Below are 16,630 nucleotides of genomic sequence, written 5' to 3' on the forward strand. Positions count from 1 at the left end.
TTTGTTGTCAATATTAAAATACGTTCAAGGTATTTTCTATTTCTGTTCTTTATTTTTTCTTATTCCCAAGGTTTACGTAGAAATAGTTACTTAATTCCCAATTTGGGAGGGATTTTTATAAACATTATTTTTATTGAATTCTAATTTAACTCTATTATTAGAAAATATGCTTCATATGATTTCCTTCCTTTGAACTATATTGAGAATGATTTATGGGCCAGCCTGTTGTCTGTCTTGATGAACTTTCCATATTCACTTCCTGAGAGTACGAAGGTATTCGGAGCATCTCACTCCAATATATGCCACTTTAGCATGTTGATTGCTTTTTTGTTATAGGCTCTAACAACCCTCCTTTTTATTATGAAAGCAGGAGATAAAACTCCCTGTGAAATGTGCCCTCCTATACAAGGAGGAAGACATCCTTATCACCAGAGACAGGGAATTTAGGATTGACGAGGCTGTAAAAACAAACCTTGTTAATTCTTCATCATTTCTACCTGTAGCCCAAACCCCTCTGCTTTGCAAATTCTTCAGAAATTCATTGCTCCCTCTTTTGAAAAACATGGCATTTCCTGCTCTGGTCACAACTTTGGGTCTTCATTGCCTCGTGAAGACTTTCATGGATATGTAAAACCTCAATGAAACTTGTACACTTTTCTCCTGTTAATCTGGTTTTGTGTAAATTTAATTCTTCAGTCCAGACAGAGACTCTAAGATGGCACAGAATTTTTCCTTCTCTACACATTGAACTTGTGTTCTGAAGATAGTGTGTTGTTTAAATGTTTAACTGAATGAAATTTTGTGACAGTATTTGGAAATTCTATATGCTTACTGATATTTTTACTGATAATTACTTAGCATTTATAAATCACTTAGAAAGAGCATTTTAAAATCTCTTTGATTTGTGGCCAAGTTTTCCTTGCACTTCTATAAATACTTGGCTTTATTGAATTGGATGTTCTGTTACACTGTTACATAATTTGGAATATTATGTCTTTCTTGAAGCTGTCTCTTTTTTCCATTATGTAATACTCTTGATTATGTCTTGCAATAGTCTTCACTTTGAAATTTACTTGCTAAATGTCACTGGTTATTCCATTTTCCCATTGCTTAATATGTCCATTGTATATTTCTTTATTCTATGCTTTACTTCTTTAAGGTATATTTTATTACTGATTTATTATTTTTACCTAAATACAAGTTTTTAGCATACAGTGCAATACTGATTGCAGGAGTAGAATCCAGGGATTCATCCCCTACATATAACACCCAGTGCTCATCCCAACAAATGTCTTCCTTAATACCCCTGGTCCATTTAGCCCATCTTCCCACCCACAACCCCTCCAGCAACCCTGAGTTTATTCTCTATATTTAAGAGTCTATTATATTTGTCCCCCTCCCTGTTATATTATTTTTGCTTCCCTTCCCCTATGTTCATCTGTTTTGTTTTTTAAGTTCCACATATGAGTGAATCGTATGATATTTGTCTTTCTCTGACTCACTAACTTTGCTTAGCATAATAGACTTTAGTTCCATCCACATTGTTACAAATGACAAAACTTCATTCCTTTTGAATGAAAATTCATTCAATAAAAAATTCTCCTGGACAGCCATCTGGCCCCGGACTCTTGTTTTTGGGTGATTTTTGATTACTAATTCAGTTTCTTCACTGGTTATGTGTCAGTTCAAATATTCTATTTCTTCCTATTTCAGTTTTGGTAGTCTATGTTTCTAGGAATTTATTTGTTTCTTTCAGATTGACCAGTTTATTGGCATATAGTTGTGCATAATATTTTCTTATTATTGTTCACATTTCTGCAGTGTTGGTTGTGATTTCTCCTCTTTCATTCTTGATTTCATTTATTTGGGTCCTTTTGTTTTTGATCAAACTGGCTTTCTGGGGGTTATCAATTTTGCTAATTTATTCAAAGAACCAGCTCCTGGTTCCATTACTGTATTCTGTTTTTGTTTGTTTGTTTTTTAATTATATCGATCACATTGATTTCTGCTCAAATCTTTATTATTTCCCATCTTTTGCTGGTTTAGGGTTTTATTTGCTGCACTTTTTCCAGCTCTTTAAGGTGTAGGTTACTTTGTTTATCTGAGACCTTTCTTCCTTCTTTAGGAAGGCCTGAATTGCTATAAACATCCCTCTTATGACTGCCTTTGCTGCTTCCCAGAGATTTTGGGCTATGGTGTTATGATTTTAATTGGCTTTCATGCACTTTTTATTCTGAGTTATCCAATTCTTATATTGTGCTCTTTTGCCTCAGTTTCCCTCTTGTTTTTATGCTTCATTATTTTCCATAATATTGTGTTCTATATCACTGATTCATTGCTCTGCTTCATCCACCCTTGCCACCATGGTAATCATCAAGACAGCAATTCAGTTACAGCATTTTTATTTTCATCCTGACTAGATTTTACTTCTTTTTATCTCCACAGAAAGCATTTTTCTGCTTTATTCAACCCAGACTAGTATTCTTATTATCTTGGCGATAAATTCTAATTCTGGCATTTTGATTAAGTCCCTGGCTTTCATTTATTCCTGTTCTTTTTTTGGGTGAATTACTTCATTTTGTCATTTTAACAGAAGAAAATGGACTAATAAAATTTTTAAAAAATTAAAAATTTGAAAAACAAAAAAGTCACATAAAAGAAGCTAGATCCTAAGTGTGTTTTGGTCTGTTTGCTAAAAGAAGCTTGATAGATAGAGAAGAAAGGGAGAGAAAAGAAAAGAAAAAAAAAGTAAGAAAACATTTACAAAATTTACAAAGATTTATACAATAAAATAGAATAAAATGAGATGAAGAAAGTAAAATAAAATTTTAAAAATTACAAAAAATATAGAAAAAAATAAAAATATTTTTATGAAAACAAAAATTAAAAATATTTTTTCTCCTTTTGTATCCAAGAATAAGAGAAAAGAAAAACAAAAAGAAACGAATAGATGGGCCAGAAAACAGAATGAAATTCGAATGAAATTCCATCCATTTCCCCTAGAAGTCAAACTATGAAGCATTTTATTGTCCATACACTATGCAGGTGGAGAGACTTGTGGTGGTCCTCTAAGGCTTGGTTGATGCAGTTGGAAGGGGCTTTGTGTAATGGTTCCGTTCTTCACTTCACTTGCTGCTTAGTTAATGGGGGTGGATCTGCGTTTTGTGAATGTGCAGGTCCGTCTATGCTCATGCATGGGAGAGGTGAAAACGGTGGCACACAGCTTTCCCCATCTCTGGCACAGGAACATTGCAATCTCACCTACTGACAATCAAGCACCCCTTCATTGTCTCCAGCTTCTGTCCACTCCCTGCTTCTACACTATCCCTGTCCATTTCCAAGCCATCAGCCTGCCAGGCAGTACCTCCCTCCCGACATTTATCTTAGATGGGGCTGTGTTTCCAACCCCCTCATTTCTGACACCCTGTGGCTGGGACCCTCTGGGGGAGGGTCTCGCTGAGCAACGCCAGGTATTGGCTTGCCCTTGGGAACATTTGTGTGATCATGCTGCTGCAGAGCCTCAGATATTGTAGCCACACGTTGTCTTGCCCCAGAAAGTTTTCTTACAGTTGCACAGCAACAAAGGTTCATGGGTTATGGTAAATTGCAACACACAGCTGGTACCAGGTTTGACCACACTCTGGCATCTTTGTCCCAATACCAGAAAACATGACTGTTCTCTGGGGTCTGCTAGGATCTTTGCCTCTGGGGAGGCAAATTCTACCAAATTCCCTCCTAACACAGGAACCACTTCTCCCCTTGTGGCTAGCAGACCTCTTGGACCTTGCTACCTACTTCCGGGGGATCCGCCCTTCCTCCCCACCAGAGCACCACCAGGCACTGAGCTGCAGAATTTCCAACTCTGCTCTTCGCTGTTTATAGATTCTTACTGGTATTGAAACCTTCTCCTTTCTCCCTCTCTTGTTCAGTCACTTGTGGGTCTTTCCATTCTTTCTCTTTCTCTGCAGCCACTTTTGGGGGAGTCTTTTTCCTGTACTCCTCCCCCTCCTTTCTCTGTCTACTCTCCACAAAAAGAGCTCCCTACTTTCTGTGTCTTATCTTTCCCCCAGTTCACCTGTGCCACATACCTGCCAAGTTCTGGGGCTCAAATTATGCAGATCATTGTGTTAATTCTCAGATCAATTTTCTATGTATGCAAAATGATTTTGTGCTGATCTAGCTGTATTTCTTGGTTGACAGAAACAGAGAACTTCCATGCTGCTCTGCCATCTCGGCACCTCCTTTCTATCCTTTATTTATTTATTATTTATTTATTTATTTATTTATTTTTTAACGTTTATTTATTTTTGGGACAGAGAGAGACAGAGCATGAACGGGGGAGGGGCAGAGAGAGAGGGAAACACAGAATCAGAAGCAGACTCCAGGCTCTGAGCCATCAGCCCAGAGCCTGACGCGGGGCTCAAACTCACGGACCGCGAGATCGTGACCTGAGCTGAAGTTGGACGCTTAACCGACTGAGCCACCCAGGCGCCCCATATCCTTTATTTTTTTTAATGTGTATCTCTCTTTATAACACATCATTTATAGACAGTGTAATTCAAATTCTTCTTTATCCAGTCTGACAATTTCTGCCATTATTTGGTGTTGGGGCTTTAAGTCTATTCTTATTTAATTAAATATCTGATTCAGATTTTAAATCTACCTGAAAAATTATTGTCCCTTCTTCCTGATTGCTACTGGTGTTGTTCTTCAGTTTATCCTTTTCCTGCCCTCTTGTTTCCTTTCTTTTTCTTTTTTTTTTTTTGTTTTGTTTTGTTTTGTTTTGTTTTGTTTTCTTTCTTTCTTCTTCTTCTATTTCTTCTTCTTCTGGTTGATGGCACATTATTTTAGTGTTCCTTTTCCTTTCTTCCACATACTGTCACTGTACATCCATACTTCCTACTTGCCGCTTCTTCCCTCTGAAACAGACATGAGATTTCAGGTGTTCACTTCCTGAACCTGCTGATACTTTCTGTTCCTATTGTTTATTTCACAAATATAATAATCATCATTCAAATTTTATCATGTATATTAATTCTGTTATTGCACATTAGAGAATTTTATGCTATTTTGTGTATGCTTACTTTCTTGTTTTTTAGATGACATGATAAAATGGAACCGAAATCTTTCATTTTTGGTGCTTTTTGCTCAAGTTAATTAATCCATGTTTCCTTTTGGAATAATTTCCCATCAGTCTGAATATATCCTTTAATATTTCCTGTCATCTACATATACTGGTGACAAATTATTTCTGCTTTGTTTTATTTTAATCAGGGAAATCTTATTTTATCATAATTTTGTTTTTTTTTATTAAAATTTTTTTTAACGTTTATTCATTTTTGAGACAGAGAGAGACAGAGCGTGAATGGGGGAAGGTCAGAGAGAGAGGGAGACACAGAATCTGAAACAGGCTCCAGGCTCTGAGCTGTCAGCACAGAGCCCAACGCGGGGCTCGAACTCACAGACCGCGAGATCATGACCTGAGCCGAAGTTGGACGCCCAACCAACTGAGCCACCAGGCGCCCCTTTTTTCTTTTTTCTTTTTTTAATTTTTTATCATAATTTTGAAGAATATGGATGTTTGGATTCCTGAGTTTGTCTTGTTTTTTTTTTTTTTTCACCCCATAAAGTGTATTTTTCTCTTGCTATCTGCCAGCCAGTTTTTCATGGAAACTCAATCTAGCCATTTCTCTCAGTATTCATTGTGCCCTTTCTTACTGTGGTTACTTGCAAATTTTATCTTTAAGGCAGGCTTATAGCAACTTGACTAGGATATGCCTAGATGCTGTTAACTTTGTTATGATTTCAGTGAGATTTGCTAACCTTTTTTGTTTGTTTGTTTTTCTGGAAATCTATCACTTTAAAAATCTGAACTGTGAATTAACTTAATCACTATTTTCTTCATATTTTTTTCTCACAACATGTTTCCACTTGGGGAATATAAATATTCAGAGAGTAAAGAATGTCATATTGTGACAAGTCTCCCTTTGGGGCTACTCATCTTTCTCTCATTGGTCTCCATCTCTTTCTCAGTTTAGAAAATTCATATGAATCCACCTTCATGTTCAATTTCCATTTCTCTGCTATCTCTAGTCAGCAGTCTAGAAGTATAGAAAACTTCCTAGATATTGTATAAACTCAATTTTTTTCTAAAGCAGAATTTCTAATATTACCAGTCATCAAATTATTATTTCCTGGTTTGAGAAATATATTGTCCTCTTTGTCCTTGTCAAATCCATATCTGAAATTTGCTTCTTTTTTTAATTTGTTCTTCAATTATCATATATTGTTACAGTCCATGTGTCTTTATAAATGATTTAGGTATTCCTGAATAAGAGTAAGATTAAATTATAATTACCTTCTATTAGCACTTATAAATGAAAATATTAATTATTGTAACAAAATCTTCAAAATCTAACATACACATGAAACCTGTATATTTGGTTATCAAGTTAAAATACTTTCATAGCAGACATTATTTGTTAATTTACGTACATCATGGGGCTTTGCTGGAATCATGGATGAAGCTGAGGATCCCAGAATTAAACTGACTCTCATGGATCATGTCACTTGGACCTCATCCCCTTGAGGAAGTTCCGGCCCTTGGCCAAGCTGTCCTTCAGAGCATCTTTCATGGTTTCATTCCGTAGACCGAAGATGAAGGGATTCAGGAGGGGTGTGAGAACACTAGAGAGGATAAAGAGGATCTTGTTGAGATGTAAGCTGCTCTTCTGGGAGAGGTGGACATACACAAAAATGGAGATCCCATAGCCCATGGAGACCACAATGAAGTGAGAGGCACATGTAGCAAAGGCTTTACGTTGACCTTGACCTGAGGGTATCTTCAGAATGGTGGAGATGACATAAACATAGGAGACCACAGTGAGTGAGAGGGAGCTGATGAGCAGGACAAGGGAGCTGAGGAAGTCTAACAGCTCAATGATGTGGATGTCAGCACAGGCCAAGTGGAGGAGGGGGGCACTGTCACAGAAAAAGTGATCAATCACATTGGGGCCACAGTATGGCAGCCCCACCTTAAGGACAGTGGATGGGAGAATGAGGAGAAAACCACCCACCCAGGAGAGGATAACAAGACGCACACACAGTGAGCTGGTCATAATTGCTGGGTACTGAAGGGGGCTGCAAATAGCCACATAACGATCATAGGACATGACTGCAAAAAGTATAAACTCAGTACATCCAGAGAGGAAGTAGAAATAAGACTGGGTGAAGCATCCACCAAAGGATATGCTCTTTCTGTCTGACAGGAAGCCTGCCAGCATCTTGGGAACAGCACAGGTTGTGGTTAATACTTCACTGAAGGAGAGATTGCTGAGGAAGAAATACATGGGTGAGTGAAGCTTATAATCCATGAGAATCAGCATAATGATTAGGCTGTTTCCAAGGACTGTCACCAAGTAAGCCAATGAAAAAATAAAGAACAGGAGACCCCAAGAGCTCTGGTGGTTGGTATCCCCACAAGAATGATCTCAGTCACCAATATCCAATTCCCTCTTTCCATCTTTGTGTCTCTTTTTTACTGTAAAGAGAGTTATAGCATAGGAAAAAGAATGGTGAATCATTCATCAAATTAAGAAATCAAGGAGAAATTTAAAATAAAATTTTAGCTACTTTTTATAGCAAAATTGAGCAAGACAATTGATATTATGATTGGGTACACCATATCCTACAAAAATACAGCTGAAGAGCTATGAAAATCAATTTTGATAACTCCATCTTCCCTTTCTATATCCTGTAACACTTTGGTGGGGTGTGCTATATATATAATTACAACTGTATTTTTTAACAATAAGAACTTTGTCCAGTAAGTGTTCTGATAAAATACACAAATAAAAGATTAGTTGGTACCTGTAATTATAGAAGCAATTTACTTCCAGTGTTTGTCTCGTGAGGATTGGGCTGTCCCGATGTTACAAGGGCACATAGAGAGTACAGACTCCAGTTTCAAGCCAATGGTGCATCTAGGTTTCAAGAGCCACGTGGATAGTGGGTACATCTGGCAGCCCACATTTTCTCACCTGAGATTCCAGTGCTCCAATGGCCAGTAAAACAGAAAAATAAAAAGAATCAGCTTATTCTGTTTTGCAAATTAAATTCCTTTTTAAATTTTTATTTAAATCCCAGTTATCTCTATAGATTTCAACTTGCCCTTCCTTTCTAGCCTTAGTTTTCATTACATTGTACTGAATTCCATTAAGGTGAATCTTTTCTTGAACCTTTGCTTCTGAAAATTATACAAGTATGTGTTATTATTTTCAAAAGTGTTGATTTTTTTCAATTATGTTTTTGAAATGTTATATTAGAGAACAAGAAAATGATTAAAGGTTTGTGTCTGAATTAGTTACAGAAAAGACATACTGTGACTTGACAGAAAAAGTATATAAAGAATCCTCCTGTCTGAGAAATTATCTTATAAAAAATAAGCACCATAATACAATTATAGAGAGAAAATATATTCTTCAAGATAATATACCTTGCAAAAATCAGAGGTATCAAAAGTGATTTCCTCCACAAAAAAAGGGATAAAGATAAACATAATCTACATGTTCAATAACAATGCAAACACAGCAAAAAACAAAAAACAAAAAAAAAACAAAAATTGTGTAAATAAAAATCATAAATCTGTAATAATAAGAATGGTACTGGTAAACATTAATATATAATTGGTACTGTTACACATCTAGGACTGGAATGTAAAACCAATACAATTTTCCATAAACACAGAAAACATAAAATGGCTCAGGATGTAAAAAATTTAAGCACTGGTATAAATATTTTAGGAAATGGTATAAATATTTTAAGAAACATATGTAAGCAATTGAAATATTTGTTTTAATATTAATGGCAGAAAATCATTAATATTAATGGTGGAAAATCTTATCAATAGAAGGATTACAAAATTAGTCAAAAATCAGTTTAAAATGTCATGAAACTATATGACATGAGAGATCACATCAAATTTCTGGCAGGCAACTTTTAGAAATATAAGCAGAAATAAAAATAATATGATAGTAAGAGAATTTGACATAATATTTTCTATATATTTCAGAATGAATGAAGTAATTAATTGTACATGAGTAAATTAACTATTTAGAAATAAGTTATAGAAAATATAAACAATATTATTAATGGAATCTCAGGCCAAATCCCCTATGTGGAATCAATATTGCAAAATTTTTTATAAGGAAGGCTGAATTACAACCAAAATATTGGATTGGATTTTATTTTAGAAATGGCCAAAATATTTCAAATATAATATTTAAAATATAATGTCTATTTTTAAAGAGTCTCATTTTTAGCAAAGCAATAAATATAATTTCACTGTGTTAGCTAGTATACCATTATTTAGACAGAGCAAAACATCAAATAATATGTCAAATTTAATAGAGATTCATATAATTACTTTTATTTAATTCTGTAAAGTAGCTATAAGGGAAGAAAGTTAACTGTCACAAATGATATTCATATGGGGCATATTCTATCCGTAATCCATAATCTCAAATTCTTTTTAACAACCCATCCTCAGGAGACATAAAACATCAGAGGATTAGAAGGAAATGTAAACTAGACAGAGCCCCAGGCTAACAAATATACGTTTAATATTTTTAGTGATAGCAGCAAGTGAGGCAGTGTTTTTGATAATCTAACTTCAGGCAACAGGCATGAATATCAGAAGCAGAGATGAGATAGAGGGAGGGAGGGAGGGATAGAATGAAAGAAAAGCTGTCTCACAATGGGTAAGAAATCCACTTGTTACATAAGTTTGAAGAACTATTTGATGAAATTTGCCTTGAAGCAAATCTAGACATTGAATGTTTGGGCTGACATTAAGAAAAGAAAAGGGGAAAATTAGATATTACAGAAATGGAGAAATTTTTGACATCCCGACAAAAGATGTGTGAGAGCATGGAAGTTTATTTCTTATTAAAATAAATCAGTCTTGACTTTCTGAAAGCAAAATGTCAAGTTTTCTTCTAATCGTACTATATTCTTCTAACTTCCCTAGCATCTCACTTTCACACAAATGTAAAACAGTTGATGTGGGTGCATTTGTTCGTCTTACTAGAAATGCTTTTACACAGGGAATACCTTTGTTAAGTCCCTCATCTTCTTTCCAAACACAGTAAACCTCCTCTATTACCCCATAGTCTTTCTTACAAGAAGTGCCCCCTGTCCAATAAAAATGACTTTGATGAAGAAAAGGCAGAAGAAATTTCTATCTTTGTACCACTGGTTTTCCTTTTGAAACTGAACTCTTGGGCCCAGGAAACACGGATTTCCATAAAAACTGTTCAGTCCCAACCCCTTGTGATGACAAAGTATCACAGGACAATTCCACAGCACAATGCATTCCAGATGCATAGTTTTGGAGGCTAACATAGTTTTAAAAGCAGCTCCTCAGCCTATGTGCCCACAGGGACTTTGGGTGGGGAGGAGTCATGTTTTCATTCTCTCTGTGTTTGTGAAACTTTTTTAATGAGTCTATTCTTCTGAGACTCCCATGTACAAAGAGAACTTTGTGTTCCCAGGAGAAGTTTTAAGACTAAAAGGATGATGTACCTCAAGTAAAATTAATTATTTTCTGTGAAAACTTGGCTAAAATGTTTTAAGCAATTTTTTTAAATCTATATTCTGTTCTATGATATCAGGAGCATATGTACTCCATTATTTGTTTTTATTACTTTTCAGCTGATGACTATGATTTAAGTGCAAATGTCATTTCACCATAATGTGTCTGTCTAATAAATATGAAAGATTTATTCCCCAAACTTCTAATTATTTCACTTGAGGTCTATGTCAGAGATGGGAACTATTAATTAACGGCTAAAAGAGCCCTGGATAGGGGCAAGATCCATAGGATACTCAAAATAAGTTTGTGTGGATGTATGGATGGAGGTCTCATATTTATGAGTCCATTTTATTAAAAAAGGAACTTTTTTTTCATTTGTCTAATGTTCCCATATGTATTCTTGGTAGTCTTACTTGTGTGTTGTTTTATATCTCACACCATTTTATTTCTACATTTTTAAAATTTTATTTCAAATTATTGGTAAATGTATATTGTATTCTTGCTCTGGCGGGAATAGTTTTCTATGATCTAAAAATAATATTCTCTTTCAACACTGTTAGATTTGCAAATTCACGAATGAGTCTCTGAACCTTTCTCATTTAGGTAAAATGAAATTGGTGTTTAGTGCCTAATATAGATGTCCAGCTAGCTGTATTCTTTCTGAATGCAATTAAAATGACATGCATCCTAGGGTCCTCTGAAGATTATACATATACACACTGTGTAGTTAACCTATATTCATGCTTTTCATAAATTTTTGTTGAAATTATTCAGAATAAATACTTAATTCACTCTGGGTATTTGAACACAGTATAGTGGCATATAATAAGTAGTTGATGTACTTTGTTAATGTTTGAATGAATGAATGAATGAATGAATGAATATGGGAAATACACAGTATCGGCTGTTATTCATGAACGGTAGCAAAATCTGTAAGAATCATTACTTTTCAAAAAGAGTATTTTAAATGAAACTTTCTCACTGTATACTGAAGCCTAGTGAAGGCCCTTTCCAAAAGGAATAGAGAATTTGGAGGCTACCAAGTCATTGAAAAACAGATAAGAAACTGGGTTCATATGATTTTTAATTTATCCTAAAAGCTAATATAATAAACAGACATTATGACCTGACAATTTATTCTCAATGAGGCACGTCTGAGAGAATGAATCACATAATGTACAGGAGGAGCTGAGAAATTATACACAGGCAAAACTACTGTGAGAAAATGTATTTTATAATTTCTTTTGAGGAAGAAGAGAATAGTTGTGGCTTTCTCTATTCCAATCCTTTCCCTTGGTGAAAACCAAAATAGAACTCTTTTTAGAAGTTATATTTGGAAGTTATGAATTATGAAGATTCTCCCAATTTAGGGCTCCATAGGAAAAAACATGTTTCCTGACTTTGTTCCATGTCTTCCTCTTCCTCAAAGTGTAACTTGATACAGTCTCCTTAAAAGGGTTTTTGCTAGAACTCCACTGCCTACCAATCCATTTCACCTCCATGGCTGTGATTTCAGAACCCCATCATGTGACCATTAAGCTGGGCTGTCACACAGGTTTCAGGTTTGTAGTAATTACTTTTATCTATCTAAACAGAATGCTATGCATTTTAGGACAAGAACTATACCTAGCATTCACTACTGTTATGCTCAGTGTCCTGCATTGTGATCAAATATTACTATAATGGTTGCTATTATGAATTCCCACACAGTTTTCACATTAACCTCACATGATCAGAAAGTCATGAATCTCTTCAAACAGTTCATTTGAAAAAGCAACAAGATGTATGAAATATAACTTTGAAGAAAAGTTGAAAATACAAACTTGAAAACTTGAAAATACAAATCCATATTTATAATTATAATCAACATTTTATATGCATGCATCTTAATTTTAACAATAATAATTATATACAATTTTATTATCTGCTTTTCCCAATGACTCTATATTATAAACTATATCCTATGTGTCTATTCCATACTTGTTAACTTATTTGTTGATAAGTAACTTACAAAGATGGTATTGGGAGTGGATCTTACATATCAGTTGCCTAATGTATTTACTATTGACAGGAAAATAATATAAGCAAAGATAAGGTTCTTCTAAAGAACAATAGGCCACCAGACATGGAAAGGAATAAAATGATTTTTTGAGAGATCAGTGTTTAAATAAGAGTGTTATTGCAATTGAAGAGCATGATAACAAGTATGAGCATTTTAACATGAGACAATATGAGAAAAAATAAATTAAGGGGAAGGAAAAGAGAATAATAAGGCAGAGGTGCTGAAAATGCATTGTGAACACGAAGTAGGTTAAATGTAATTTATCTTGATATAGAAAATACGTAAAAACTTGATTAAAATATTTATTTGTTACCTTTTAAAAAATCAAAACATTTCAATGAAGCACAATTTTAAATGAATGATTTCTGTCTGATTATTTTTTATGTGACCTAACATCACAAATAGACGTAAAATATATTTGTGCATCACTATCTTGCTATAAAGTACATTAAACTTCTATGTCGGATATCATAACCTTATTTGTCAGACTCAGAAATTCTTGGGTTCTGCCTATTATCCCAGAAAATTATTAATAATGTTTTCTTGCCTCATCATCAGTGTCCCACTTTAGACAAGAAATAACATAGTTACCCTGAAAATGACACACTTGGTAATTAAATTCTTAACTTATTTTCTTCTGCCTTAATATTCAGCACAGGGATCAAAAATTGAAAGCAAAATAGCAAAATAGGACACATTAGCTTTATTCACCACCCCCACACAATTAGTTTATATTAATAAATAAAAATAAAAGAAACAAATTAAAGTAGCCCTTGCAAAGCTAAAAAGTCCAATTAAAAGTCTACAACAACAGAGTGGAGGGCAATATGAAGAATCACCACACAGAGAGGACCACTCAGGACACTGACAGAGTGAAGAGATCTGGAAATGTGTGGAGAGGCTACACAGACACAGGGGGAAGCTACTAGTATCTGTCATGAAACAGGTGCCATTGCCATCTTGAGTGGCTTCCTCTGCTGAAGATCCCAACAGTCTTGGCTGTTGTGGAACCCACCAATCTCACAACAGCTACAGACTCTCCACAAATTTCACAGCATGGGGACCCTGCATTGTTCATCATCACAGACCCCAGTTGCCTGCCTTTGCAGAGGACACTGAAATCTCTCACCACTGAAGTAACCATCAGTCATGGCTGTGAGGTGCAGCTCTGCTCCATCATCTCAGAAGGAGCTGCTGTTGTGTTACCATAGGACCAAGTCTATGAATATCCCTACCTGCCCTGTGGACCCCTGAACAGGAGTCATAGCTCATCCATGTATGCTTGAGTGCCAAACTTTGGCTCTGTACACCTCCCCATGTACCCATCCTCCAGACTCCAGCTCCACAGCTATTCCTTATGTGCCCATGTTCCAGGCAGTAGGACCAATGCCATTGCAAGCTAGCCAGTGCCCCAGACTCCAGAGCTGTTGTCACACTGTGAGCACCCATGCACCAGTCCCAGCTCTGTGGCTGCGCCACTGGCATCCATCCATCAGACACTAGTGCAACCACCACTAAGAGAGGTCTCAAATAAACCACCTAATTTATGACTCAAGAAAATAGAAAATTAGTACATCAAACCCAAGTTACTACAAGGAAGGAAGTAGTTGAGAGCAGTAAAGAAATAAACTAAATGGAGACTAGAAAAACACTAGAAAAAAATAAAATTGACAAAACTTTAGCTAGACTATAAAAAAGTGATAATATGCAAATAAAATCAGAAATGAAAAAGGTGATATTAAAACCAATGCTGCAGATATACAAAAGTATGGATAGTTATATGCAAGAAATTGGATAACCTATAAGAATAAGATAAACTCTTAGAAATATATAACCTACCAAGATTGAATCATGATAAATCAGAAAGCTGAGCAAATGACTAGTAAAGAGATTGAATCAGTAATCAAAAATTTCCTAACAATGAAAGCCCAATAACAGATAGATTCACTAGTGAATTCTACCAAACAAGTCAAGAATAATTAATATCAAATTTTCTCCAACTCTTCTTAACTATTGAAAAGGAAAGAATACTTCAAAACTCATTTTATTGAAGAAGCATTGTCTTTTACCAAAGCCAGAAGGGAATCTACTAGAAAGGAAAATACAAGTTAATATCCTTGATGAAAATAGATGCAGTATACTCAACAAAATACAAGCAAAGAAATTCCATAGCATATTGAAGGAAACATACAACATGATCAATTAAAATTTATCTCTGGAAAGCAAGAATGGTTTAAAATATGTAAATCAATAAATATTATTCTGCCACAAAAGAGGAGATTTTGTGATTTGGACAATGTGGATGAACCGGGAAGACATTATATTAAATAATATAAGCCAGAGAAAGAAAGATAAAAACAGTATTGTATCACGAACATGTATAATCTAAAAACATAAACAAAAATAAAAAAAGTAGGACTCAGAAACTGAGGGTAGAATGGTGGTTGTCTGGGGCTGGGTGTTGGAGAAATGGGGAGATGTTGGTACGAGGGTACAAATTAGCTGTTATTAGATGAACAAAATATGAGAATGTAATGTACAACATGGTTAATTTTGTTAATAATGCCATATTGAGTAATTGAGATTTGCTAAGAGGATAGTAACCATTCTCCACCAAAACAAAAAAAAAATAAAATGTTAGTTTTGTGATAATACAATGGTAATTATCTTGATTGTGGTGATTATTTCATAACATATACATATATTAAGTCATCACTTGCAATCTTTAAGTCTATATAATTTATTGGTCGATTATATCTCAATAAACAATTTAAAATTAAAAAATATATTTTTTCTGGAAATGAAAAGTCTTCTCTTCAAATCTGGAGGGATGTGTATGTATTTGTGTGTGTGTTAATGTGTGTGTGTGTACATGTGAGCATTTGTTATTTGGGTGTCTGTTTAAATGCTTTAAGGTTATTCTTATAAAAATGACTATAAGTACCTTTTTTTTTTTTTGCTTTTTGCAGCTTATTGAGATGTAAATGGCATATAATTTTGGGTAACTTTAAGGTGTATAGTGTAATTGTTTGACATACTTATGTATTGTGAAACACTTACCAAAGTAAGATTGGTTAACACCATAGTTTACCTCACATAATTACCATCCTTTTAAAACCTTAGCATTTAATCAGTAAATATATTGAGCCTCATAGGAACTAACTTATATCACTCATTTGAAACCTCACTTCATTTTCAATATTTGTTCTCAGAGTAGAATGCACTTAGAGGAATACTCATTAATCCCCAGGCACTTTCACAGAAGTGGAAGGGAGAGGCCATGGAAAATTTATCTTATTTCAAACTGAAACAGGAACAAATAGGAAACTTGAAGACACTGATAAACAGCAAAGTAATTTAATCAGTAATTTAAAAATCGCCCAGTAATCAAAACTACAGGCCCAGATAGCTTCACAGGTGAATTCTTCCAAACCTTTAAAGAAGAGTTCATACTTATTCCTCTCAAACTATGTCAAAAAATATAAAAGGAAAGAATTCTTTCAAATTCATTTTATGAGGCCCACATACACTGATAACAAAACCAAAGTCTTCACTAAAAAAAAAAGAACTATAGGCCAATATTCCTGATGAACATGGATGCAAAAAATCTCAATTAAATACTAGCAAACTGAATCCAACAGTAAACTAAAGGAATCATTCATCATGATCAAGTGGGACTTATTCCTGGGCTGCAAGAATGCTTCAATATTTGCAAATCAATCAATGTTGAACTCCACATTATAACAGAAAGGATAGAAACCATAGGCTCCTCTCAAGAGATGCAGAAAAAGCACTTGACATAGTACAGCATCTATTTATGATGATAAAAAACATCAACAAAGTAAGATAAGAGGAAATACTTTGTCATCATAAAGGCCATGTATGAAAAACCCAGAACTAATATAATCCTCACTGGGGATAAACTGAGAGATTTTCTCCTATGGTCAGAAACAAGAAAGTGATGTTCACTGCATCAC

General features: G+C 34.7%; 1 protein-coding gene across 1 annotated transcript; it reads right to left on the reverse strand.

The window, feature by feature from the left end:
- Nucleotides 1-6,566: 6,566 nt before the first annotated feature.
- Nucleotides 6,567-7,172, reverse strand: LOC144613191 (olfactory receptor 6J1-like). The gene has a single exon (XM_078434760.2). It carries the CDS (start codon nucleotides 7,170-7,172, stop codon nucleotides 6,567-6,569), a length of 606 nt encoding a protein of 201 aa, XP_078290886.1.
- Between the last annotated feature and the right edge of the window lie 9,458 nt (nucleotides 7,173-16,630).

Source organism: Panthera onca, chromosome A1 (assembly GCF_046562875.1).
Source record: "Panthera onca isolate mPanOnc1 chromosome A1, mPanOnc1 haplotype 2, whole genome shotgun sequence".
Classification (NCBI taxonomy): Eukaryota; Metazoa; Chordata; class Mammalia; order Carnivora; family Felidae; genus Panthera; species Panthera onca.